This window comes from Schistocerca nitens, chromosome 1 (assembly GCF_023898315.1).
Source record: "Schistocerca nitens isolate TAMUIC-IGC-003100 chromosome 1, iqSchNite1.1, whole genome shotgun sequence".
NCBI classification, from domain to species: domain Eukaryota; kingdom Metazoa; phylum Arthropoda; class Insecta; order Orthoptera; family Acrididae; genus Schistocerca; species Schistocerca nitens.
In genome coordinates this window covers 498,120,788-498,148,721 of record NC_064614.1, presented here as the reverse complement: position 1 = coordinate 498,148,721, position 27,934 = coordinate 498,120,788, and the positions used below count along the sequence as shown (strand labels likewise).

The following is a 27,934-nucleotide window of genomic DNA, read 5'->3' as shown; positions in this document are numbered from 1 at the left end:
CAGCACAAAAATCTGAGATATTGCTTTAGCAGTTTTGAACATGGCTTTCTTTCAGCAACCTTATATATATTTAAGTGGATATATAATACAGCCAACCAGTTGCATATAATTTTTTAGTACATTGATATACATTTTGATATCCCCAAGGGTGTCTTCATCAGAATGAAATTTTAAAATTCCTATAAAATAATACAAAGAAAACACAGAATGGTTTACTTACATAAAATTACATTGCGAGAAGGCCTTCTTGCAACGTAGTTTTACTTAAGGAACCATTCTATGTTACGACTTTTTTCATCTTGGTTAATGTTTTTGTCAAACTTATTTTTCTTTGTATTATTTTACAGGAGTTTTAAAATTTCATTCTGATGAAGACATCGTTAGATGTGTCAAAACCTAGGTACATGTATTCAACAATTATTTGCAACTGGATGGTTATTTCTCCAGGCATTGCTTTAGCTTGTTTTTTCATCAGACAGGCATGAGCTCCAGCTATGGCAACTGATAATGGGGGCTCTACTAATGTTTAATTACACTTCATATTTTTTATCGGATAATTACTTTTGAATGTCATAAATAATTATCTACAAAGTAGTACTATCTAATTATATTTAGCAGCTTGAACTTAACCTATGAAAGCTGAGATGCTGGGTGCACCTAACAGATACATATTTGGTTCTATAGGGCTTCAAAGTCTTCTGGAAGTTAATCTGTAGCACAATTATCAAAATTACAGACAGACTATCATAGAGTGTCTTAAATTATCACATATTTTAGAAATGCTGTTAATTCCTGTTAAACTGACTGCCATGTTACAAAAGCATGTCAAAAATTTAAAGTATCATTAAATTAGCTTCCTGGAAACTACTTTCTGGAAAATCAGCCAAAAAAGTAGCTGTAACAACTTTTGCGTAGTGGTAAAGAATTGTTTGACCTTTTTACCTGAATGGCAATTAGTATCAGTATAACCATCACTATTTAGATTGTTATATTATTCTCACTTGTGGCTAGAAAACAAAGGCATTAACAACATCCTGTTCAATGTACCCCAAGCCAAAATGTGAGGCATTTTTATTATATTAATTTTCCAAAAAGAGTGCCTTTTCAGCCTGATGCAGTAACAATCTACTGCTTCATGGCAGCATAGGCCTTATCATTGTCAGCAAAGTCACTCTGCCAATCAAATCACATAGGGCTCTCAGAACTAAGGCTATAAAATGGAGCTTTCTTCTGTTCCACATCACTGCCAGAGCACACAACTAGCCTAATCCTCCTTGTTATCAATGGAGAGACGTCTACAGACGTTAAAGTAACCTCTGGCGTGCCACAGGGGAGTGTTATGGGACCATTGCTTTTCACAATATATATAAATGACCTAGTAGATAGTGTCGGAAGTTCCATGCGGCTTTTCGCGGATGATGCTGTAGTATACAGAGAAGTTGCAGCATTAGAAAATTGTAGCGAAATGCAGGAAGATCTGAAGCGGATAGGCACTTGGTGCAGGGAATGGCAACTGACCCTTAACATAGACAAAAGTAATTTATTGCAAATACATAGAAAGAAGGATCCTTTATTGTATGATTATATGATAGCGGAGCAAACACTGGTAGCAGTTACTTCTGTAAAATATCTGGGAGTATGCGTGCGGAAAGATTTGAAGTGGAATGATCATATAAAATTAACTGTTGGGAGAGTCCTTAGAAAATGTAGTCCATCAACAAAGGAGGTGGCTTACAAAACACTCGTTCGACCTATACTTGAGTATTGCTCATCAGTGTGGGACCCGTACCAGATCAGGTTGACGGAGGAGATAGAGAAGATCCAAAGAAGAGCGGCGCGTTTCGTCACAGGGTTATTTGGTAACCGTGATAGCATTACGGAGATGTTTAATAAACTCAAGTGGCAGACTCTGCAAGAGAGGCGCTCTGCATTGCGGTGTAACTTGCTGTCCAGGTTTCGAGAGGGTGCGTTTCTGGATGAGGTATAGAATATATTGCTTCCCCCTACTTATACCTCCCGAGGAGATCACAAATGTAAAATTAGAGGGATTAGAGTGTGCACGGAGGCTTTCAGACAGTCGTTCTTCCCGCGAACCATGCGCGACAGGAACAGGAAAGGGAGGTAATGACAGTGGCACGTAAAGTGCCCTCCGCCACACACCGTTGGGTGGCTTGCGGAGTATAAATGTAGATGTAGATGTACCTTTTAACTTCTCTTTCCCTCTAAGATGGCTCACAGATTATTGGAGTTGGTTTCTCTCACACTACTCTTGCAGAGCAGAAGCTTGCTGTGTGGACATATTATTGCAATGGATTTACCCACACATAGTTGCTGAGGACAAGCAAGCTCTGTCGACGGTGCTACAGAAGGCCATATGACTACTGTTTCTATGCGAGGAGGTCTAGCAATTCATCCAACCCCCCACACATTAAATCCCACTCTATGTGCATTCATTGTGAAAGTGTAACAATTGTTTGATCATTGTCAAAGTGTGCTGTACTATTTGCAAACGCCTAAGCTACAAAACATATGAGTGTTTGGAACCGACATGTGCCTAAGACTGGACACAAGAGACTGAAAAGACTGAAATGTCTGAATTTACAGTCACTCGGCAAATCAAATAGGTTACCGAGGCACTCTGGGGAATGTGTAGATGAATGCAAATAAGGGTAACCTGAACAGGAGCAGTTCTGTCAATGCCATGCACTCGCATCCTACAGAGCAACTTGAGTGAAAGAGGTAGGATTCACCCATGTTGCAAACTTAACCTTTCAAGGTAAACTCAATGGTAGATAGTGTACCTTTATCAATGATACAGGTGCAGAAATAAGTGTGTTGTTTGTTAAACCTAACAATGGTAGAGAAGTAAAACCACCATGTTGTAGACAGTGTGGATTGGGGAAAAAAGGTAATTTACCCAACACACTTGCAAAATGTGGAAATGGAATTAAACAGTGGGAAATATCAGTTAACATTTGAAATGCTGTGGAAGTATGACCATGATTTCGATGCCATCTTACACAAAGTTGGCTTCTGAATACAGGAAGTCCAAACTGGGGGAAATGTCCACCATTTTGGTAATGTCCTCACTATATGGACACGAGACAGTCCTAAATGAATGACTGCATTCCAACCACCCACTAAACTACTTCCCACAGACTTGATCTTAAACAAAGCCAAGAAAATATCAGACCGTACAAGAAAAATTCTTTAGTAAGAGGTAAAGAAATATTTTTCAAGAGCAGATATTTTCTTAATCAACCCACTAAAAAGCAATTAAGTTCCAGATGATAAGCAGATGCATTTGAAGTATGATTTATTTCACAAAGTGTGTTGGAAAAGAGTATTTTTTTTTTGTCATTGAGCATTGATAATTTTGGAAGCAGAGACATTGAAATTCCCTGGAGTACAATATTTGCCAGACTACAGGACATAAATGCTGATATACCAGGAAACAAACAGCTTGAAAGAACAGTTTACATTAATTCTACCTTAGTTATGGCACATATACAAGCAGAAATTAGAAAGAAAGCTGAACACTTGTGTAAGGCAGATCACAATGTATTGTACCCCATTCCAGCCAAATTTACAACCTTGTTTGAAGAAAACAAATGACTTCCAGCAACCTCAACATACCAAGAGATTCCTATGGGTCGTGCTAGCCCTAAGTAGCTACCTATCTTTTTCTAATTAGTTGACATTCCTATCTGGAGTTTCTACTGTTTGAAATTTTTCCTCCAACTTTGATATGATAACCAGTTACCGTCAAATACTGATAACTGCGAAAGAACTGGAAAAGACAACCTCAGGTGTGCACTCTGGGCAATACAAAAATCTACAATGTTTTGGTTGTTTTACTTTTATGAGTTTTAAAGTCGACTGACCATGTGTCTAAGTGTAGATGGACGAGAGAACTGTCTTTCCAAGAACGATGAGAGAGCACGTAGTCTGGCTTAGAAACATACTAATTCATATTACTGATGCTAATCTAAATTTGACATTAGGAGACGGCAGTTTCATGCAATAAAAAGTGCACTATCTAGTCCATACACTTGCAAAAGATGGTATCAAGACCAGACCACCAGCTAACAGATGCAGTGGAATATTTTCCAACACTAAGAAATGTTAAAGAATTGCAATCACTAGTTGGGTAAGCAAATTACTATGAACATTTCTATGAGAAATATACAGCCACCACCATGAAACCTCTTGCAAAATAACCAAAGACAGGAAATTCTTTTGCCTCGGCAACAGACTGCGAGAGTGCCACATTAAAAGTAAGGAAAATTTTAGAAGTCACCTGTATTTGTGTATCCACTTTGTAGTAGGCTATGTACTGAGTCAAATACAAGTTGGTGAAGAAAATCAATTACTTATGCACCATAGTAGCTGAATCAAGATGAGCAGAACTTCAGCATCAGAGAAAAGGAACTTTTGGCACTTGTTTTTGGCATTCATTACTTTTGGTATTACCTATATGGGCAACAGTTCATGGTAATTACTGAGAATGCTATTCTACAATACCTAGTAAGTTTAAAATACCCCAGCAGACTTGTTACGTGGGCCTTAAAACTCAGTGAATATGACTAGATATTCAAATAAAAGCTGGGAAAATTTTATTGAACAAAGAGGCCTTCAGTAGGAAAATTAAGATGTTGCATGTAGATGATGTGTTTAGTTGCATGTAGATGATGTGTTTATTGAGGCATTATAGGCACAAGACTTCGATGCTGAGTGTGAGAAATTGGCTATCTGAATGGATTTTGTTACAAAAGATGATGTTTTATATACGAAAATGCCTATTGCAGAACAGATAATAGTTCCAAAGACTATCTGCACGTGCATATTGGAACAATGCCACATTAGCACAGATGCATGTCCTAATGGGAAAAATGGACATTACAGGCTGTTGCTGCTCGTCACATCCAACGGGAGATGTACAGGATTACATTAAAAACTGTCTCCCTTGGGCTAAGAGAGTGCAAGAATGAAGACCAAAGATACCTCTACAAACCTTATCTGAGGCATCAGGACTTTCTGAAATTGTAGCACTTGATACATTGAAAACAGTCATGTTAACAACCCAAAATAACATACGTTTTATCTATCACTGACCATTTTCCTCACTATCTTATTATGACGCCAGTTGAGGACATGAGCGCTGATATGGTTGTGAAAGGATTTGTCACTATTTAGTACTACAGTTTGCAAGTCTAGAGACCAATATCACAGGACAAACTTTATGCCCAATCTTATGGTATAGGTACGCCAACTACTTAAAATAAAGAACTGGAGAATTATGCCATTTCACACTATGAGTAATAGCAAACATTAAACTGTAGTCCAAATGTTGTGATACTATGTAAACAGCTTGAGCTCCAAACGGGATCATTCACTGTGATTTCATCGTACAATGCCAGGATGTACGAATCCACATTTGATTTCCTATAAGGCGATTTACTCACATCTGCTATCAATGGTTCTGTCATACATTTGCATTATTCCACTATGTTGAGACACTGTTGTTACCTAGTTTTAAGCATTTTTCAGTATTACAAAGTTATGTTAAAAGTTTACAAAACTCTGAAAATTCATGCAACAAAAGAGCAGCTCTTAAGTCACTATCATAGAGAAGGCTGCTACATTGTTTTTGAAGGAATCTGCAGAAAAAAAAGATCTCACTCTCTGACATACATAAACATATACTGTCTAATTGCTGCTGAATAAGTGCAACCCACCGTGATGCTACATGACCTGCCTCCAAGTACATATTTGTGACACAATTCACCATCTTTTGTAGACTGTTTGCCACTGGAATAAAGAAGTTCTGCAGTTACTGTTGTTTCCTTTTCTAGTTTTATGTATGTTTCCAGGGCATACATCACATATATATTTGCACCCATTTCTTTTTTTTTATCCATTTCCACTGCAGATGTGTTTCTTCACGAGAAAGTTTGCCTCGAGTTTATAAATAATCTTGCCTATACAGCACATCATATACCTCATCTAATCCCTTTTGTAAACATGCATGCTTTTGTATGATCAATCACACAGATATGCTCTGAGTTTCGATCAGCCTGGTCAACAGTCCAGAATGTGGAGGGTTGGCTATGATGAAATTTTATGCAAAAGGAATCTAGCTCCCTAAGAGTATAGTTCTACTGCTGGAAACTACACTCTTATCTGAAGGAAGCTTTTAAGCCTGACTCCTGAAGAATGATATGGAAACTGTATGAGTTTATTTGACTTCCTATGCACTATTTGTCACATTAATTTCTGATATTACCTGCATTCTTCTCCACCCACAACTTTTGCTTCTCTCACCCTACTGTGAATTCACAACATTTCTTGTACTTCTTTGAGGCTAAGATATGTCATAATGCATGTATCTGCTTGTTCTTTGTTGTCATTACAGCAATGCAAGACTTTTTTTAAGAAGAAGAAGAAGAACACTGTCTGTGCTGGAAAATACAACACTGCCAATTGATTTTTCTAATACACTGACTATTACCAAAAGTACCCTATTAGCTCTGGTCATTTCTTTTATTGTCCAATGATAAGGTTTTATTTTTCTTATGTCTGAAGTTACTCAGAGTTTCTTATTTTACATAATAATATTGAGTTCATTAATTTGTATCTCTATTTGATTTTTGTGTGTTACTTTGTTTGATCCAGCAAACTTCCTAACAATATTTTGTAAGTTTACGGAAGGTACTGGCAGTAGCACGTATCAGGCATCGTAACAAATGACACTTGGCATTTTAGAGAACCAATCAGTATCCAGCACAGTAGCTGCAGTGCACTATGCACACTACTCATGGATCAGCTGGAAGTGAATGACACAGAACACCACCTCTTCATTTAGTAATGACTGCATTGTAACTTGCCTCACCCACTTCTGGAAATTAATCCATCATTGTTGGGAGTGCTATTTGAGCACACCTCCAACGTTATATTCACACAGCATTTTACTGAAGTAATCACTGTAGTTGATTTGTCATGACTTTACGATAACTGTCCCAGCAGTTACATGGACTGGATCTGGCACTGATGAGACTTAGAAGCTCCAATACCTTTCACACAGTACAAAAAATAAACTAGATTGTGGGTTGACTGAAGGTGCAGCTATGTCGCCTACCAGAAATAGTTCCCCTTGTACGCACCAAGCAAGCCTGGTTTAATGCTAGAGATGTTGCCTTACAGTTCTTATTTGGCACCCATGATCATAAAGTGCCTCCTGGTGAAAATGGAAATTCAAACAAACATTTAACTTAGTTGAACACATACAATCCACCATCACACATAATACTATATGCTTGAAACATATTCAAGAAATTTTATTGCCTTATATGCAACGAATATGATTGGTCACACAATACATATGATTGGTCATCGTCCACCTGCTATCTCATTACACCACAATAACTCATGATATGGATGCTATTCAAAAGTAACACAGTAATGTAATTGCAGCTTTAATGATATTCCTAGTATTACACACCATATTCTACACCCTAAACTCCCTGCCCACCCAAGTGGGATATATTAGCGTTTGTCTTTTAGACTGGCCTACAAAATAAATTTAGTTCAATATTTATTCATCCCAAATCCTTGCTTTGTACCCTTACGAATATTTCAACACACTTACGCCCCACCCTTCAAGTGACATATCGCCTCAGTTCTAACTTTTTGCGACTGTATTATAAATTCATTACTGTGGAGCAGACCCATGATTACCACAAACTTATTATTCACTTGTGGATACCTATCTCTTGTCTAAACCGAGGAGGATATCAGTTTTCCACCTTGCCTATTCCCTGGAATATAATCACAAGTAGACAGCCTGGCAAACGAAGAACTACTTAATTATAACCAGTGATCAATAAGCACACACTGCTTTGTCTGCTGGAGAATTACAGAGTTACCAGATAGCTTAAACTATGTTTGTAACAAATTAACTTTATACACTAACACCTCCCTTTGTCAAATTTCACTAATGTTGGTGGAAAGTAACATGTGTCTGTCTGAGTCGAATTTTAGTTACCTTTGTTCTACTGCATAAGAACCAGGTCATATGTTGATCCATATCACATTATGGTTTCAGTTGGTGTTCACTCCACACAGATATTCACTAATGTTGGTGGAAAGTAACGTGTGTGTCTGAGTCGAATTTTAGTTACCTTTGTTCTACTGCATAAGAACCAGGTGGTCATATGTTGATCCATATCACATTATGGTTTCAGTTGGTGTTCACTCCACACAGATACTGAGTTGTTGCTGTTGAAACCAATCTAATGATTGATATGATGCAGTTTTACACACCAGTCTATGCTGTGCAAGTCTCCTCTTCTCCAAATACATATTGCAACCTATATACATTATAACCTGCTTACTTTATTCATCCCTTTGTCTCCCTCTACAGCTTTTATACCTCGCCCCCCCCCCCCCCCCCCACACACACACACCCCATCAATACAATATTGGCAGCTCCTTGAGGCCTCAGAATTGTTCTATAGACCAACCCTTCTTTAAGCCAAATTGTGCCATTATCTTTTCTTCCCGGGATCCTTCTGTGGCACCACGTACCATAGAACTGCTTATCACTCATGTTTCACTTCCATATAAGGCTACATTCCAGACAAGAATCTTTCGCCTCTGAACAATAGCAGACTTTTATTCAGAGCATCCCACTGTGATATCGCAATATCCTTTGACCTGGTATTGGGTTCTCCTCACAACTGAAAGAAACTTTAAAAGTTACTATCGAACAATTTCTGTTATTCATATCAAAATTTAATTTCTTTCTCAGTGCACATCCTGTATTATCAGTTCTTCAAGATATTAAAAACAAAGAATTGCTGCAGTCCTTGGATCAGTTGATCACACAAGAACAACAACATGTCACACTACATATTACAGCATTTCACAAACACGGTATCTTAGTTAACATAATTTCAGTGACCTCCTGCCTGTTTGCTATTCTGATAATGAGCAAGACTTTATACTGGCTTACATACACAAGTGATTTAGTCTACTGCATATGGCATCTCCAACTGATCACAAGTGTTTTCCCTGTCCCAATGGATTGTACCAAGATGAAATACACAGTTAATGACAAATTTTATTTTTATACAGATATGAATATAATTTTGTAATCTCTTTCAATCTCACCTAGAACTGTTTTATTTAACCGAAACTGTTACTTTGTATTTGTCTTGCATGTTGCATACTTTTATGACTGATTCAAGCAACAATCTTTTACTACTGTTAGTACTAATTTATTTGATGATGTTTTACTGTCGTATGTTATTTTTCAATCTTTCTATTAAGTTTAACTTAATCTAATTACCTTACTGTTGTGGTAACATAAATATGGATGGAAGAATCACACTTCAGGTGTTTATTCTAAATAGGTTATTATTTGTCTGTAAGGCACATTTAGAAGCATATTTTGCAGTTGTGTCACTTAATTCTTTGTTCAGTTAAAGTTATTTAATTTCATTTATCATTCTGGTTGAATTTTAGAAATATTTAACCAAGTAATTGAGTTGGTGCCTTCTGCACATTAATATATTTTCAGTTTTGTAACTTTTCTTTGCTCCATTATATACAGTTACTGCTGCATTGTGGGTTTATGCTTTCGCTACCAGCAACACACATTACATCCAATTTATGCAGGCAGCTGGCTTCCTAGAAGTTAACACTTGAGGAATGCCAAGTTAACACTTGAGGAATGCCACACTACTTATGGCCACCAGATGGAAACCTAAGTGCCAGCAAAGGTCGCTGGCCCCATGGACCTCTTTCTTATACCAGCCCTGTGACAGGAAGCAAGACCAACTGTATCCTGGCATTGAGGGCTATACTAAGGCCAGTGCATGGGTCCTGAAAAGCCAGTCCAAACTGAGTGGGCTCTCTGGGCCAGGAACTGAATGTTGTTGCATTTCCACAATCAGGAGATCACTGCAAAGCTACCTCTACACCCTCTAACATAGGCTTCCAGAAGAAGATGTGGCCCCAACATGGTGACTGACCAACAGACTTTTAATGTTTCTGTGTTTGTCTTTAAAATTGACTTTGCTGGACTTAGAAAATTTAATGTTGTGAACTTTGACCAGTCCCATCAGGACTTCTGATTCAGCTCTTCTATTCAGAACTTTGATTTTCACCTATGACAGTACAATTCTGTGTTCAAACCAGAAGAATTATTTTGTTCATGACTGTTTTAAAATTGATTTCCAAATTTTAAAACTGATTTCCAATAAGGAAGATTTTTTCTTATATCAAAGACGTTTGTTGGTCATTGTATACCTGGGCCTTCATTTTCTGACTGGCTGTGGTGGATACTTGAACTACAACATTACTTAGAGGATGTAATCAGTAAGACTACCAAGTTCTAAATAAATTTTAGTTAAGATGCATCAATACTCCCTGCTTACAGTTAAAACAAAACCTTTATGTTTCAAAATTCTGTGATGAGATTTAAATCTGCCTTATTATCAGGTTGGCAACCAAATGGTGCCACCATTCTGGTAGTTACTCAGTCACTGTAAGGACACAGGACATTATGTTTGCATGCTGCCTGATGAGGAAGCCTCTCAATGTCACACGACCCTTGTTATATTACAAATCACACTGGTCCCCTCACTTCCTCCAATGACACTTGAAGTTAATTATTCCTTCCCTTCATTAATATTAAAAACTGACTTGTAAATATGAACTGTCGTGCAAATGTTCCAGTTGCTTGTACTCCTTGACACTTTCTCTGAAACCAGCTATGGCTACCCCTGTAACACGGTCACCATTTTGTGTCACCAACTGTGTATACTGCTTGGTACTTAACAAAAGTAGCCACATTTCATGATTTGAATTGTTACATAAAATTAAACTCTTGTTGCACTTAGATGTAAGGTCCCAATTAAGTTGCTGATTTCACCTGTGGTGAATTCTTTCAGTGACAGGAGCCCCAGGTTCAGAATATGAGAAATTTTTGTTATTTAAATTTTATTGAAAGGTAACTTTTTCATCTGTTGCCTTATTGCTGATACAGCAACAATCAATGGGTTCACATTGAAAAAGGTCAAATCATTAACAGCAAAGTTGAGCTCTCTTCTATTCCAAGACAATGCCAGAGTGGACACTAACTGGCTAAATGTTCTTTACCTTTTAACTTCCCTGCTCCTCTGAAATGAACCTGGGGTTACTGGAGTTACATTCTCCCCCCAGCCAGTGGCAATCCACACTGCATAATCCACATAAGAAAATAGACTGACATACTTTCTTTTGTCTGAACATGAGTATGTTATTTACAAGCCCACACTGCTTTTGATTGCAATCTATAATAATGCCAACTGTGAAGATACCACTACATTATGACTACTGTTCTATTTTTTCTGCTTTCCTTTCTTTGTCTTTCCTTCATAGATCATAGAGATTTATTACAGTGTAGGTCTTGTAACTTTGTTTCTATATACATCATGCAGTTGCTATTTGTGATATTTCAACAATTTAAGGAAAAGATACATCACTATTTGCTGTAAAAATGACACTTAAGTCACAGACAGGCACAATTACTCATACACACTGGTTTCACCCACACCCTTCATCGCAAAAAGAAAGACCAAAAGACACACACACACACACACACACACACACACACACACAAGTAAGCAAGCCTCATACATACATGACCCCCATCTCTGGCAGCTCGGATCAGAATGATTTTGTTTAATTGTGCCCGTCTGCAACTGAATGTTTCCATTATTTCATTTGTGAATTTGTTATATACCACATTTTCTGATGCATGATTGCACATTTATTAACATGTTATTTCAATTATTTTTTTCACAACCATGATAGTATTAAATTATGATTAATGAGAAACTGTAAAACATAGTACTCTTTGTAATGCTAAGCAAGATGAGTTGAGCGTCACGAATGTAGCAGAGGTCGATAGATGGAACATCAACAAGGGAGTCTGTAGTGCGAGTAAGGCATGGGCCATTGTGTTGCACGAGTGTAGTAGTGCTGTGTTTGTGGCTGCTGTTATGAAACTGTCTCATCGGTGTCATGCATATTATTTTGGTGCATACCACAGACAAGGAAGCTAATAATTGAATGTGTAATGTTGCTTCTCATCATCAACTGGCATTCTGAACAACAATCTTGAAAATGCAATGCGTAAATCCCCTAGTTGTGCGACTACTATTTGCACGCTGTTCAGGATGAACTGTTTGGTATATACCTCGGACAGCCAGTTTAAATCAGAAATACGTTAATGTACTTTCTCAACATGAACTGCCATTTCAAATTACTGTGCAAACAGTGTCCACTGTGAAATTAATTTTTGTTCATTAACCCTGTGGTGCATGAATTTCACTGCAGTGGAAAACTTATAATGGTCTATTTTCTGGCGTTTTAAGTCAGTCATGAGGGTGCAAATGCATACAGGACACAACACCAGTAGGGAGTGCCCACTGCAGTGACCTGTGTGCATTTGCAGCCTCAGAATTGATTGAAAATGCTAAAGAAGCGCCACTGTAGTACGCCACAGCATTTATTATTATTATTATTATTATTATTATTATTTTAAAGTACTTACATAAGAAGTCTTGGTCCCTTCTCCCCCAAATACTTATCTTTCAACACTGCAATCACTCTTGCAATATTCAGGAGTACTATTATTGACAGTGATACCAGCAGTTTTGAGTCTTTGTTCTTTCACTTCTACTGCATATACATGTAAATTTTCTATGTTTAAGTAGTTAACAAACACTGTGAAGGCTATTTTATTGAAGTCTTTCAATGCCAGGCCAATCTATTCCTTGCCCATGTAATTGTCAGCTAACAGAATCGCTTCCCAGCAGCACACATGTTGACACAAAATTTTCTTTTCATTGGCAAGATAAGACCGTGTAAAGATCTGTGATCAATTTTCACTGCACTATCTACAGGAATTTTGGCTGTTGCATCCACTATGTTTTTGCTCCCAATACCCTTATCATTAGTTACCCATGAGAAAGGTACTTACTTTTCTTTGCTCTGTATATTCAGGAGAAAGTGTTAAATGTTCTGAATCTTTTTCCATGTTGGGTATATATCTGCTACTGATTATAGGACACACAGTGTCTGAGCAGATAAATTTCATGCTACAGTGATTTCTCATTCCTTCTAAGTGCATTTTAGATAGCATAAAGTTCTCAGAAATGCATGTGTGTGTTAGGGACGTGGAAACTGATGACCTTGTCTGGAAGAATGACAGGTAGGCAAGTGTTTTTGCCTGCTTGGATCACCAGTACATAAAATACTATCACCACGCTGTCCATTTAAGAGAATGCAGTTAAAATTTTAATTTCTTGTGTTCTGGCACTTCTAATCCAAAAGGTGTTCTCCTGCTTGGAGCCAGGAAAAAGGAGTAGATTAGTGATTTAGTTGTCTGCCAACAAATTTGGTGGTGACAAAACCTTCAAATCATCTCTCACCATTAGGACATGTTGCCTTGTCGAGACTGGTGGCTCACAAGCCTCTGCATATATAATGAAACCATGTTTGTTTGTAAAGCACCAACTGCTAGCTTAATGCTCTCATTACAGACAGAGACTAACATCTTTAGACACATCTATTTTTCTGGTCCATATTTAATGCAACTCTATTTAAGTCAGAAGTGAATAAATGTCTTACAAAACTGCAGGGCACACGACTGGCCCATTCCCTAGTTCCATTTGCTAAGGCACTTCAGGCTGTTAATTAGTTTCTGGCATGTGACTTTCAACTCCTGGAGATGTTGCAGTCAAGTCAATTTATTATGAAAAAGCTGACCCAAAACTAGGATGCTAAAATTCAAATTGACATCTTTCATACACAATTTTGGCTAAGTATGAAAAAAGTGCCACCAAATAAACTATATACAAATTGTTTCTTCTGATGAAAATTTAAAAACATGTTTCAACCCATTGTTTCAACCACTTAATTATCAGCTGATGTTTATGTGTTGCAGCAGCAAGTTGTATACCCCTAGCTCACTCATTTGTTACATAGTTTAATTCTTAATTTCTTTGCATGTTTTTGGTACTTGCATTGTTTAATTCGTAAATTTCTGGCGTATTATAGTATTTGAGAGTTGTAGAATCGTGTTTTAGTACCTGAATAGTGTAAATTCGCGTAGTCATTTGTCTTCTGTTTTTGTTTTGAACGGCCAGTGTCGGTTGGTCACAGTCAGTGTGCTACCTGCCGCCGTTGGATAAGCAGCTGCAGCAGCAAGTCGTATACTCCTAGCTCACTCATTTGTTACATAGTTTAATTCTTAATTTCTTTGCGTGTTTTTGGTACTTGCATTGTTTAATTCATAAATTTTGGGCGTATTATAGTATTTGAGAGTTGTAGCATTGCGTTTTAGTACCTGAATAGTGTAAAATCGCGTAGTCTCCTTCCGCCGCCGAGAAGTGTGTCAGCAGTGCGCAAGTAGCAGCATTACTGCATTTACTAGGCAATCTTGTATTTTAATAACCGTTTAAATTTTGTCGATTTGTTTGCGCTCTCTGTAGATTAGTTCAGACGTTCTTTGCACAACAGTTTTTAGCCTGGATAGGGACTGCAACTGCTGTGTTCGGATGCAGGCTGAGTTGGCATCCCTTCGCTCCCAGCTTCAGGCAGTGTTGGCTTCGGTCACACAGCTTGAGGCTGTTGCCAATGGGCATTACTGTGGGGGTCCGGATGGGGGTTTGTCGGGGACGGCCAGCTCGTCCCACGCATCCCCCGATCGGACTACGACTGTGGTTGCCCGGGGTACTGCCCGCATTGAGGCTGATCCCTCACTTGTGGTAGAGTGGGAGGTCATCTCAAGGTGTGGCAGGGGGCGAAAGACATTCCGGAGGGCTGAACGGAAGGCCTCTCCAGTTTGTCTGACGAACCAGTTTCAGGCTCTGTCTCAGGCTGATACTGACCTTCGGTCTGACATGGCTGCTTGTCCTGTTCCAGAGGTTGCCCCTCAGTCTGCAAGATCCAGGCGGTCGCAGAGGGTGGGCTTACTGGTAGTTGGGAGCTCCAACGTCAGGCGCGTAATGGGGCCCCTTAGGGAAATGGCAGCAAGAGAGGGGAAGAAAACCAATGTGCACTCCGTGTGCATCCCGGGGGGAGTCATTCCAGATGTGGAAAGGGTCCTTCCGGATGCCATGAAGGGTAGAGGGTGCACCCATCTGCAGGTGGTCGCTCATGTCGGCACCAATGATGTGTGTCACTATGGATCGGAGGAAATCCTCTCTGGCTTCCAGCGGCTATCTGATTTGGTGAAGACTGTCAGTCTCGCTAGCGGGATGAAAGCAGAGCTCACCATCTGCAGCATCGTCGACAGGACTGACTGCGGACCTTTGGTACAGAGCTGAGTGGAGGGTCTGAATCAGAGGCTGAGACGGTTCTGCGACCATGTGGGCTGCAGATTCCTCGACTTGCGCCATAGGGTGGTGGGGTTTCGGGTTCCGCTGGATAGGTCAGGAGTCCACTACACGCAACAAGCGGCTACACGGGTAGCAGGGGTTGGGTGGCGTGCGCTGGGCGGTTTTTTAGGTTAGATGGCCTTGGGCAAGTACAGAAAGGGCAACAGCCTCAACGGGTGCGGGGCAAAGTCAGGGCATGCGGGGACCAAGCAGCAATCGGTATTGTAATTGTCAACTGTCGAAGCTGCGTTGGTAAAGTACCGGAACTTCAAGCGCTGATAGAAAGCACCGAAGCTGAAATCGTTATAGGTACAGAAAGCTGGCTGAAGCCAGAGATAAATTCTGCCGAAATTTTTACAAAGTTACAGACGGTGTTTAGAAAGGATAGATTGCATGCAACCGGTCGTGGCGTGTTCGTCGCTGTTAGTAGTAGTTTATCCTGCAGTGAAGTAGAAGTGGATAGTTCCTGTGAATTATTATGGGTGGAGGTTACACTCAACAACCGAGCTAGGTTAATAATTGGCTCCTTTTACCAACCTCCCGACTCAGCAGCATTAGTGGCAGAACAACTGAGAGAAAATTTGGAATACATTTCACATAAATTTTCTCAGCATGTTATAGTCTTAGGTGGAGATTTCAATTTACCAGATATAGACTGGGACACTCAGATGTTTAAGACGGGTGGTAGGGACAGAGCATCGAGTGACATTATACTGAGTGCACTATCCGAAAATTACCTCGAGCAATTAAACAGAGAACCGACTCGTGGAGATAACATCTTGGACCTACTGATAACAAACAGACCCGAACTTTTCGACTCTGTAAGTGCAGAACAGGGAATCAGTGATCATAAGGCCGTTGCAGCATCCCTGAATATGGAAGTTAATAGGAATATAAAAAAAGGGAGGAAGGTTTATCTGTTTAGCAAGAGTAATAGAAGGCAGATTTCAGACTACCTAACAGATCAAAACGAAAATTTCTGTTCCGACACTGACAATGTTGAGTGTTTATGGAAAAAGTTCAAGGCAATCGTAAAATGCATTTTAGACAGGTACGTGCCGAGTAAAACTGTGAGGGACGGGAAAAACCCACCATGGTACAACAACAAAGTTAGGAAACTACTGCGAAAGCAAAGAGAGCTTCACTCCAAGTTTAAACGCAGCCAAAACCTCTCAGACAAACAGAAGCTAAACGATGTCAAAGTTAGCATAAGGAGGGCTATGCATGAAGTGTTCGGTGAATACGAAAGTGAAATTCTATGTACTGACTTGACAGAAAATCCTAGGAAGTTCTGGTCTTACGTTAAATCAGTAAGTGGCTCGAAACAGCATATCCAGACACTCCGGGATGATGATGGCATTGAAACAGAGGATGACACGCGTAAAGCTGAAATACTAAACACCTTTTTCCAAAGCTGTTTCACAGAGGAAGACCGCACTGCAATTCCTTCTCTAAATCCTCGCACAAACGAAAAAATGGCTGACATCGAAATAAGTGTCCAAGGAATAGAAAAGCAACTGGAATCACTCAACAGAGGAAAGTCCACTGGACCTGACGGGATACCAATTCGATTCTACACAGAGTACGCAAAAGAACTTGCCCCCCTTCTAACAGCCGTGTACCGCAAGTCTCTAGAGGAACGGAGGGTTCCAAATGATTGGAAAAGAGCACAGGTAGTACCAGTCTTCAAGAAGGGTCATCGAGCAGATGTGCAAAACTATAGACCTATATCTCTGACGTCGATCTGTTGTAGAATTTTAGAACATGTTTTTTGCTCGAGTATCATGTCGTTTTTGGAAACCCAGAATCTACTATGTAGGAATCAACATGGATTCCAGAAACAGCGATCGTGTGAGACCCAACTCGCTTTATTTGTTCATGAGACCCAGAAAATATTAGATACAGGCTCCCAGGTAGATGCTATTTTCCGGAAGGCGTTCGATACAGTTCCGCACTGTCGCCTGATAAAAAAAGTAAGAGCCTATGGAATATCAGACCAGCTGTGTGGCTGGATTGAAGAGTTTTTAGCAAACAGAACACAGCATGTTGTTATCAATGGAGAGACGTCTACAGACGTTAAAGTAACCTCTGGCGTGCCACAGGGGAGTGTTATGGGTCCATTGCTTTTCACAATATATATAAATGACCTAGTAGATAGTGTCGGAAGTTCCATGCTGCTTTTCGCGGATGATGCTGTAGTATACAGAGAAGTTGCAGCATTAGAAAATTGTAGCGAAATGCAGGAAGGTCCGCAGCGGATAGGCACTTGGTGCAGGGAGTGGCAACTGTCCCTTAACATAGACAAATGTAATGTATTGCGAATACATAGAAAGAAGGATCCTTTATTGTATGATTATATGATAGCGGAACAAACACTGGTAGCAGTTACTTCTGTAAAATATGTGGGAGTATGCGTGCGGAACGATTTGAAGTGGAATGATCATATAAAATTAATTGTTGGTAAGGCGGGTACCAGGTTGAGATTCATTGAGAGAGTGCTTAGAAAATGTAGTCCATCAACAAAGGAGGTGGCTTACAAAAGACTCGTTCGACCTATACTTGAGTATTGCTCATCAGTGTGGGATCCGTACCACGTCGGGTTGACGGATGAGGTAGAGAAGATCCAAAGAAGAGCGGCGCGTTTCATCACAGGGTTATTTGGTAACCGTGATAGCGTTACGGAGATGTTTAATAAACTCAAGTGGCAGACTATGCAAGAGAGGCGCTCTGCATTGCGGTGTAGCTTGCTCGCCAGGTTTCGAGAGGGTGCGTTTCTGGATGAGGTACAGAATATATTGCTTCCCCCTACTTATACCTCCCGAGGAGATCACGAATGTAAAATTAGAGAGATTAGAGCGCGCACGGAGGCTTTCAGACAGTCGTTCTTCCTGCGAACCATACGCGACTGGAACAGGAAAGGGAGGTAATGACAGTGGCACGTAAAGTGCCCTCCGCCACACACCGTTGGGTGGCTTGCGGAGTATAAATGTAGATGTAGATGTAAAGCTGAGATTGGTGGACAAACAGAAACTTGAGAAATCATCAGTGAACAAGGAGCATTTAACTGGAATCTTTACTGTGGATGTAATGCTACTGGTGGCAATGGGAAAAAGAGTAAACTGAGTATACTTCCTTGCAATTCTGTATTCTCTTAAACAAAGCGGTCTTTTAGTACATCCCCAATTGTAACAAAAACAGTATCTGCCCAAGAAGAACAAGAAGGGAAGGTATCCCCAAATTCACCATTCATGAAGTTGTTTGACAATATTGTGTCTTCAGTTGCTATAATAACCCTTGCTGATACAGAAAAATACCGTGACAGGATGTTTCTTTTGGAGGAAGGCTACTTCTACTGCCACCTCCAGCATAGTGGGACTGTCCATACTGGGAGTGGCTAGTACCTTTATGGATTGCAGTTAACAACTGATTCAAGAGTCTTCCTCGTGCATTATGTATGTCTTTTGATTTCAAGGTGTGGTATTGTAACATACTATACCGAAACTTCTCTAACTCAAGAGAGGTAGTGTGGACAAATTACAGAGCTGATTTCAGTTTCCCCATTGCAAATGGACAGTTGTACAACTCAGTATTCTTTAACATAGAATTCAGCTTACTCTTCTTCTCAGCAGCTTCAAGGCGCAGAACAGATATAGGATTCTGGATGGTCGAGGAAGTGTGTTCCGCAACTGCCTGGGCTATGTTTTCAGAAATGGAAACTAGGATGATGTCATTCAATACAAAAGTGAGTGGAAATTCTTTCTGTTCTTCCATAAACTTTACTCTGCTGATCCCTATATCTTGTCATAGGATGTGCACAGGAACTCATACTGTAACTTCTTTATGCTCTCCTTGTACTTCCTTGCTTTAGACCCTGTCGCCCAAAATTCTGCTCGATTTTCTGCAGATGGACTGCTGCTGAATCTTCACAGTACCAGCCGCCTGTTTCTGAACACAGATTGGAAATTGCTGTTCCATCACAGAACAGGTGGTCTCTGAACAGGAGAGGTAGATTTCAGAATGAATGTATCCGTGGCTTTGTGGATGACCTCTATCACGTGATCCACTAAACCTGGAAACTGTCATGATGTTCTGCAACAGCCAGGTGGATGTACAGGGTTTTCTTATTTTAAATTAGCAACCATTTTTTGCAGCTGCCATTCTGATACTGCTCTCTCTTTGTTAGATGGATTAAAACAGCGAAACAGTCACTTGAATTTGCATAATTTAGCATTTCCCACAAAATTGCACCTGCAAGTGTAGGTGATCATTTTGAGGAGTCTACGGCAGACAACAACCTGATGCAGTACTGAAATGTTTCATTTTACTTGTACTCAGAGGACACAAGTCTAATAAAAGTAGATATCTAAAATTTGACCACAGGAGCAAATGTTGGGAGGAGTCACAAAGCACTTTGTGTGCATTGGTGTCTATGCTGATATAAAATGCCAAAAGTAGTTACTGAATGAGACTTATGATCTGAGAGGACTTGACTGTTGGCGTGCTGCAGTGCCTAAGCAGACAAAGCGCACCCGTATGACAAGTGGAACATGCACTGATACAACTAACACTTTGTTAGCTGAGTGTTATGGGTGATGAGTGAGGGTTGGTATGAGTTATTGGCAAACAGTAACTTCATCCTCCACCTTTTATCACATCTGTATGAATTCTGAATTTTGCTGGAGTGTAGCTACTGTCTCTCGAGAGAGCTTTCCCTTTTTTGCTATGATGTGGCAGTGACTCTGCATCAAATTGGGAGAACTAGACGGTCCTGTTACTAAAGCCTCTATGTTCACACCTCCATTATCTATACTGAAGTGGTCAGTTTTCTGTTTAGTGATTTTCTACTTTTTAATCCTTTATTTACCTCAGGCAGCTGCCTTGCCCCTATGCAGTGAGAGATAGAGCTGTACTGGCCAAGAGATATCCACATCAACTTCTCTTCCCGCCATCAACGACTGATGGCTCTCTCATCAGTTCCACAAATCAATTTAGAATTGAGTGCAGATGCAGTTTTACATGTACATTTCCATGTTCACATATTAGTGCCAGCATTAGACATTTCTATTTGTGTTGAGGCACTACTTCTCATAGCGCATTTTAAAAAGAAAGACTAAAATGATATGCCAAAGCTAAGAGAGAGAATTGCTTTAGATATCATCTTTACCTCAGCATATGGTACACACCTTGGTACTTAAATTTCTTAGAATTGATTCTATTGTAAACTTACAGCATTCCACCTCCACACTGGATGCTTACCAGTGCATTTCAAGCACCAAGGCAGTGACTGGAATTTCATCCATTAGAGGTCCGCAATCGAGGATTTTGTTTGCTCTTACTCACTGGAGTGCAGTGCTCTTGTATACTCTTGTTTGAGTATAAATGTTCAGAGTGGGCAGGTTGTGGTTGAACACAGGGAGGAGTGGGCACAGACTACTGGTCCTGGTGCATTTGCCTAGCTGATGATGTGGTCGTTACAGTAGCAGCTCTGTATCTGCAGGCTGATGTTACTTCTGGTATATTCCCACCAGCTAATGTAACTACACTCATCAATTTAGTTATGCTGTACATCTTTGTTCCTGCAAGGTAGCGTCTAATGCTGCATACAACAAAAATAATTTGAACACAGTTAAAAATCTCACAGACCACATCGGTTATTCTGTAAGGCCACCACATAAGAGCACCATCACATGCAACTGTGGTCAGCATAAATTCAGTTTCAACTACCTTAAAACCTTTGCCGATATGCATACTTTTTTTTTCATACAGTTCTGTGTCCACAAATAATCCCTCATGTTAAAGGTAATCTTAGCTTTCAGCATACCTTTAGTTTTAATACCTGTTTTCTATCATTCTGTAACTAGCCAAAAATTATGTAGTAGTAATGGCCTAAATTTGGGGTATAGCCAGTTTTGGACCATTTCGTCAACAGGACTAACATGTGCCATTTTCGTTCTAGGATGTCAAGTACAAAGCCAAAATATACACTGCAGGGAAAAGGAAGAAATGGGATGAAGAAATTATGACAAAGGTCATAAGCACAGTCACAAATACAACTATACAGACACTGAAAGCTGCTAAAATTGTCACAATCGCTGTTACAGGCATTTAGCAAGGTCAAAGATTCTACTTCAGAAATAATTTAACAGAAAATTGGCAGAAAACTTGTATTAAGTACTAAATTGGGAAAAAAAGCAGTGTCTTACCTAATTCATGTAGAAGGGAAATTTTATGGCTTCACATGTATTGACTTTCATCAAACAACTTACCACTTAGGGACAAGGAATGATCTACAACACCCGTTTAAGAAGGGAGAGGAAGGAATAGCTTGTGTGGATATATATTAGCAATATCATTAGAAATGGAAATGAATTAATTCCTTTTATGATATAATGTGTGGGCTACTTTAAGACCACAGCAGATGATTCTCCAGTGTAATGGGTCATCACTAAGGAAAAACATCTGTATCTTTGGATTTATCCGAATAAAGGTGACTAAAATCACATGAGCTTACCATACTTGGACTACAATTGTCACTAGTAATTCGTTCTTCTTCTTCTTCTTCTTCTCTCTCTCTCTCTCTCTCTCTCTCTCTCTCTCTCTCTCTCACTCTTTTTTTTTGTACAGTTGACGCTATACTAAACTTGCGTGAACTCTGTTGGCTTGCAATCGCAGCACTGACACCATTTAACAACTCGCATTTACTTGTGAAAGAAGAGAGATTTCACTACCATTTAAAAAGCTCTTTCGTACTTTTAGATATATTTCACTCACAGTAGACTAGCGATCAGTAAGCTGCACACTATCACAGTTTTTCAGTGTAAGACTCTGAAATCACATGCATGTGTTTCACAAATAGCATCATTTCACAATGATTGTGTGAATATGGAAAGGTAAAAGGTTTGTTAAGATGCTAAGATTTCACACCATCATGTGTGAAGGAAAGTCCGATTGTTTAACTTTCTTCAAAATTGACTGAGAAATGTTATGGAACTGAAATAAATAATGCACAATGAAAATTAGCAGTTTTCTTTTTTAACAAGGAAAATACGAGTAAAACTTTTGATGAAAAAGTAAGTTCTTAAAACGATATGGCACTGTTGTATGAGGGGCATTCAGTAAGTAATGCAACATTTTTTTTGTTGGTTTTATTCACCTATTTACCAACAATCTCCATTCAATGCAACAGCCTTACACCGCGATACTGGGAAGGCCTGTATGCCCGCATGATATCACTCTACTGGTCGACGTTGTAGCCAATGTCTTGCTGCATCAATAGCCTCCCATCACCTGTGTACTGGTTCCCATGGAATACATCATTCATATGTCAAACAAACGGAAGTCGGAAGCCACAAGATTCGGGTTGAAGTGTGGATGACGACGAACAGTCCAATGACTTTTGTGGGCTCCTCTTGGATGTGCAGGCTTGTGTGAGGCCTTGCATTGTCATAGAGAAGGAAAAGTCTGTTCGTGTTTTGTGGTGAGAAACAAGCTGAAGTCATTTCTTCAATATCCCGAGGGCAGCACAATACAAGCGTATCAAGGTTTGAGTGACCTCGTTGTGATGATGACAGATGCCTGACCCAATGACCCAACATGGTTTTGTTCACTGTCAGTTGTCTGTAGACATTCTGCAAGGGTCTCTGAATATTTGGTTTTCTGCCGAAAAGAACTCAATGACAGCTCTCTGCTTGGAACGCAGCTCTGTTTCAGATGCCATTTCGAAGGCTACATATACCTCTGCCCCACTTCAAGGATCATTGCACCATGAGGGATGGCATCAAACAGAATAGCCCATTCAGAGTCCCAAAAGACATTCTGGCTGAGTAAGCAGCTTTGAAATTTTTCCTTGGAGGAGAGGTGGTGTGACGCCACTCCATGGATTGCTGTTTTGCTTCTGGTTCAAAGTGATGAACCCATTTTTTATTGCCTGTGACAATGTTTGACAAAAAATTGTGAAGATCAGCCTTGTAACATGCAAGCAATTCTGCACAGATGGTCCTCCATAACTCTTAATGGTCTTCTGTTAGGTGGCAATGAACCCAGCAGGCACACACCTTTCAGTATCCCATATGGTGGATAAGTGTGTCAGTACTACCAACAGACGTCCAGGTGTGCAACCTGGTGTCTGATTGTGATCTGTCGATCACCTCGAATGAGAGTGTCCACATGTTCCAACACAAGGGGAGTCAAAGCTGTGTGCAGCCGGCCAGTAATCAGGAGATAAGACAGGTTTGTGTAACCTTGTTGCAATGATGACAGAACCCTTGCCCAACGATCCAACGTGCTTTTGTTCACTGCCAGTTGTCTGTAGACATTCTGCAAGCATCTCTGAATATCTTGTTTCCCACAAAAAAAAGAGTTCAATGACAGCTCTCTGCTTGGAACACACCTCCATTAAAGATGACATTCTGAAGTCTACATATAACTCTGCCACCTATTGGAGCTTCATGAAGCTATAGGGGCTGAGAAAGGAATATTCTACAATGTCCCACAACAAATTCTGCATTTTTGAAACTGAAATTGGCTGAGAAAAATGTGTGTTGCATTACTTACTGAATGCCTATCAGATATACCTTCAAGTATTTTTACAATATGAAAATTGAAGTAATGGATATTCTCCCTTTCCCAGAGTGGACAGTCAGGCCATTCAAGTACACAATGCTCAAACAAGCATGGCAGAAGCTGAATTCAGTTGTTCCCTGCGTGTAAAATGGCTTATTGATGTCTGTCAGATTTTGACTTTCAGGAAACTATGCGCTATGAACAATTAGAGCAAGCATAAATGCTAGATGCAGTCCTCTGCTGTCTATGTTTCAAGGGCAGGTTGACATCGTCCACATGTTGCATTATCTTTACATCCCAAAGCAGTATGGCTAAACCAAAGGCTTTTAGAGAACCTTACAGGCTATGGGATAAAAGATCTTATTTTTCTCTGTATACTATGTTCATCCTATGAACAATCAGGAATCTGTTAAGTCCAGAGTTGTGCTTGCTTGGATAAGCCTGATACAACTGAGATATGGTAGATATCCTTGAGGCTGTCCACTAAAATCTGTTTCACCTTGTAGTCACCCATCACATTTGTACATAGCATACCTTGTGGTTAAAACACAGAAAGGTTAGGTGTATTTTCTCTTGTGTTTTGCCAGGTATTTGCAACTCCATTCCTCCACATTATATCCAACCTGCAAATCACCTCGTCTACAGCCTTGGCACTCACAGGACCCACACCTGCAGTGAGGAGGAGGACTTATCCATGTTAGGTGATAACTTTGTCAGAGTTCTTACACAAAATATTCTGTGCAGTTGGGTCAGAAACAGGTTTCTCCACTTCATCTCTTTGTGTGGCACAAAAAACCCATTTCCACTTTGGTAATGATGAATCCATGTACTTTAAGTTTGATTTTTCTGTGTATTGTATAAGCTACTTGAATATATACTAAATTGAGACAAAATTTCTTGAGGAAAATGCTGTGACGCTGATGTGGTAAGACTTGGCGCTGAAACCAGTATTCACTTTCTTATGGTTACAGAAACCAATGAAGTAATACACCACGGACATCCTTCACACTAAAAATATTTACTAACGTGTCTCATGCATATCTCAAACAGCCAGACATAATGAAATTTCGTACAAAACTCTTGACGCTTGTGAAGTCACCTAGTACTTCATGCTACCTAACTCAGTAGATTTTCAAAAATGACTGAGTGAAAACAACTGACCTATCCTGTTCCCATGATGTTTTATCTCTAATACTCAGCTGAAATCAAGATATAATATGTGGTGCAATGCAATGAATAATGAAATTAACACAAACAAAAATAATGGTACATACACTGAGTGTTTTGGGTGCCTGAGCTTTGGCTTTCTTCTTACGTCGAGGAGGGGCCACAGGAACTGGTACAGCAACACTGTCTGCTGTTTTCACATCAGATATCTTACCATTGCCCTTTGTACTAGCAATTACATCTGGTTCCTGCAATGGTAGTGATCCCTGGCGTTCTTCTCGAGGAAAATGCTGTGACGCTGATATGGTAAGACTTGGTGCTGAACCTGCTTTCCCAGTTGCACCCATTCGGCGTTCAGTGTTTACTGATATATGAGTGTGGGAACCTTGAGACAACAAGGATGATGTTTCAGACATTGACTCTTCCCTTCCCAATGAAAATCCACTACTGTGAACACCGGAGCCAGCACCTGACTGAAGACCTTCACGACCCACTCCTAGAAAAGAACAAAGATAAAGCAATGTAAGACACAGAATAGTTCCCATTAAAATTTTTACAATGTTTTCCAGATGACAGAAAAAGCTGAAAAAATTGACTAGTAATATACTGAATGAAAACTTGCATTAAGTTGCTTTCAGCACCATTTTACAAAAAACACAGGGCTCAACACAAAGCCAATTATTATAATCATGGAACATTTACATTATTAAAGCATGATAGAGAGAGGGAACAACAGTATTGCTTCCACATCCACTCAAACTACCTACTAAAGAAATCTGCCCAACTCTGTTATGCATGTACTTTACACTAAATGCCGCCATCCAAGAAAGAAAATGGAGTGGGGGAAGTATAAGCAATCAAGGAGGGCGAGTTGTGGCAATACTTCAAGCATTAAAAAGGTATGACAAACTATATATACAGATGGGTATACCAGAAAACTTGCCTTGGCTAGTGAGTGGCACTTACAATATGTGACGCCCATCCACAGGTGGCAAACAAAGTGTCAATATGAAATGTGATGCCCTCACGTGCAATTTTAAGTCTATGGAATCCCAGATATATGCTCAATTGGATTTAAATCAAGGGAGTGAATTGACCACTCTGGGCACGTGATGTCCTCATTCTGCAAGTACTGATCTCATTCCTATCCACTGCATGCAACAGACAAAAACACAGGGATTATTACGTTGATCACTTTCCACAATATTTGCGAGACTGTGAAATGCCCTGCAGACATGCCAAATGAATAAATGATGGGAAACACAGCAAGATAAACAGGGAATCATTCATGAATAGGACAACAACCCACTGTTGTTGGGCTCACTCACAATAGGCAAGACACTATGATTGCCTACATAATAATTTAGTGCACAGAGGATGCACCTGGCAGATCCACAAGCATATAGAGAATCCTCTCAGAGCTTGTGATATACATTCTGATGGAAGATTTGTGACTAATAGGTTGCCACAAGATACTGGCCAGAGCAAGTGGTGTTTTGTTTGACTGTTTCTAGGCAATTAAGGCACAATAACAATCATTGTTCTGTGTTGTACATCTGGTGGACGTTGCCTATACTACCACTGAGTGTTTCTTCTCTACTGTCCTTCACAGACATCAAACAATATGTAGGGTGTGGTTTTAAGCATCATTCTACCAGAGTGCGACATTGAAACTGAATGGGACAGGCCTGTCAGCACTGAAGAGTTAACAAAGTGTGAGGAAGCCACATTTTTTAGTTCAGTGGATTTAACATTTGGGTATGGGCAGGTGTCACTACAGAAGGGACCAACCTATTACAGCTTCTTTATTTGAAGGTAATGCTTACCAGTTTAAAATATTGCCTTTTCGGCTGAACATCTCTGTATTGTTTTTATTCGCACTTCGGATAGGTCTGGAGGGGATAATTAGGTACAATGATTAATTGTATATAAAAATGATTTTTTATTATTTTCTAAGAGTTGGGAAGATCACTGTCAATAGTTAAACCAAACTTCAAGCAGACTGCAATAAAAAAGAATAACTACAAAACTATGTCACATTTTGCAATAGAGGGATAAAAGTTTTTGAGGTCATATTGTTGGGATAAACAGGATACAAGCTATTAAGCCCCAGTGGCTGGAGGCAATAGCCATGTGTGCATGAGCTGTGTGTGTGTGTGTGTGTGTGTGTGTGTTGTGTGTGTGTGTGTGTGTTTCTATTTTGGAAGGACCTTTTTGTCTGAAAGCTTAAATGGTTTTAGTCTTTTCACTGTGCCTGTCTGTGACTCAGTGCTTATTCTACATGGTGCTCTATCCTTTTCATATTACCGTTATTTCACCCTGAACTTTCCTTTTCTATGCTGCTTTCACTTTTCACTTTGCTTAGTGCTGGTAGTACTGAGCTCTTAATACTCATGTAAGTGCTTCTCTTTCCTCCAAAGGTCTACTTAATTCCTGATAGGCAGTATTTATCTTTCCTACAGTCCTGCATGCTTCTTCCGTCTTGCATGTCTCTGCTTGATATTCCTTCTTTGCCATTTTGCACTTTCTGACAATCTCATTTTCAGAAGTCTGTATTCCTTCCCTGTCACCTGCTTCATTTTGCTGCATTTTTATATTTATTTCCTTTTGTCAGTTAAATTCAACATCTGCTCAGTTATCCAAGGATTTAGAAAAGGATCTGTCTTTTTCATGTAGGTGTTTGTGTTGCATTCACTATTTCACCTTCCAAAGCTACCCATTCATCTTTTATTTCTTTCTCTGTTTCAGTCGACTGTTGCCTAGTGGTCCCTTGG

At 39.7% G+C, this 27,934-nt stretch overlaps 1 protein-coding gene across 1 annotated transcript in view; it reads right to left on the bottom strand.

Moving 5' to 3' along the window:
• Positions 1–27,934, bottom strand: part of LOC126236171 (WD repeat-containing protein 44) — a 152,964-nt gene that overhangs the window by 44,178 nt on the left and 80,852 nt on the right. Inside the window, exon 4 of the mRNA XM_049945271.1 lies at positions 25,268–25,656. Within this exon, the coding sequence (XP_049801228.1) occupies positions 25,268–25,656 (389 nt within the window). The remainder of the gene's footprint in view (positions 1–25,267; positions 25,657–27,934) is intronic.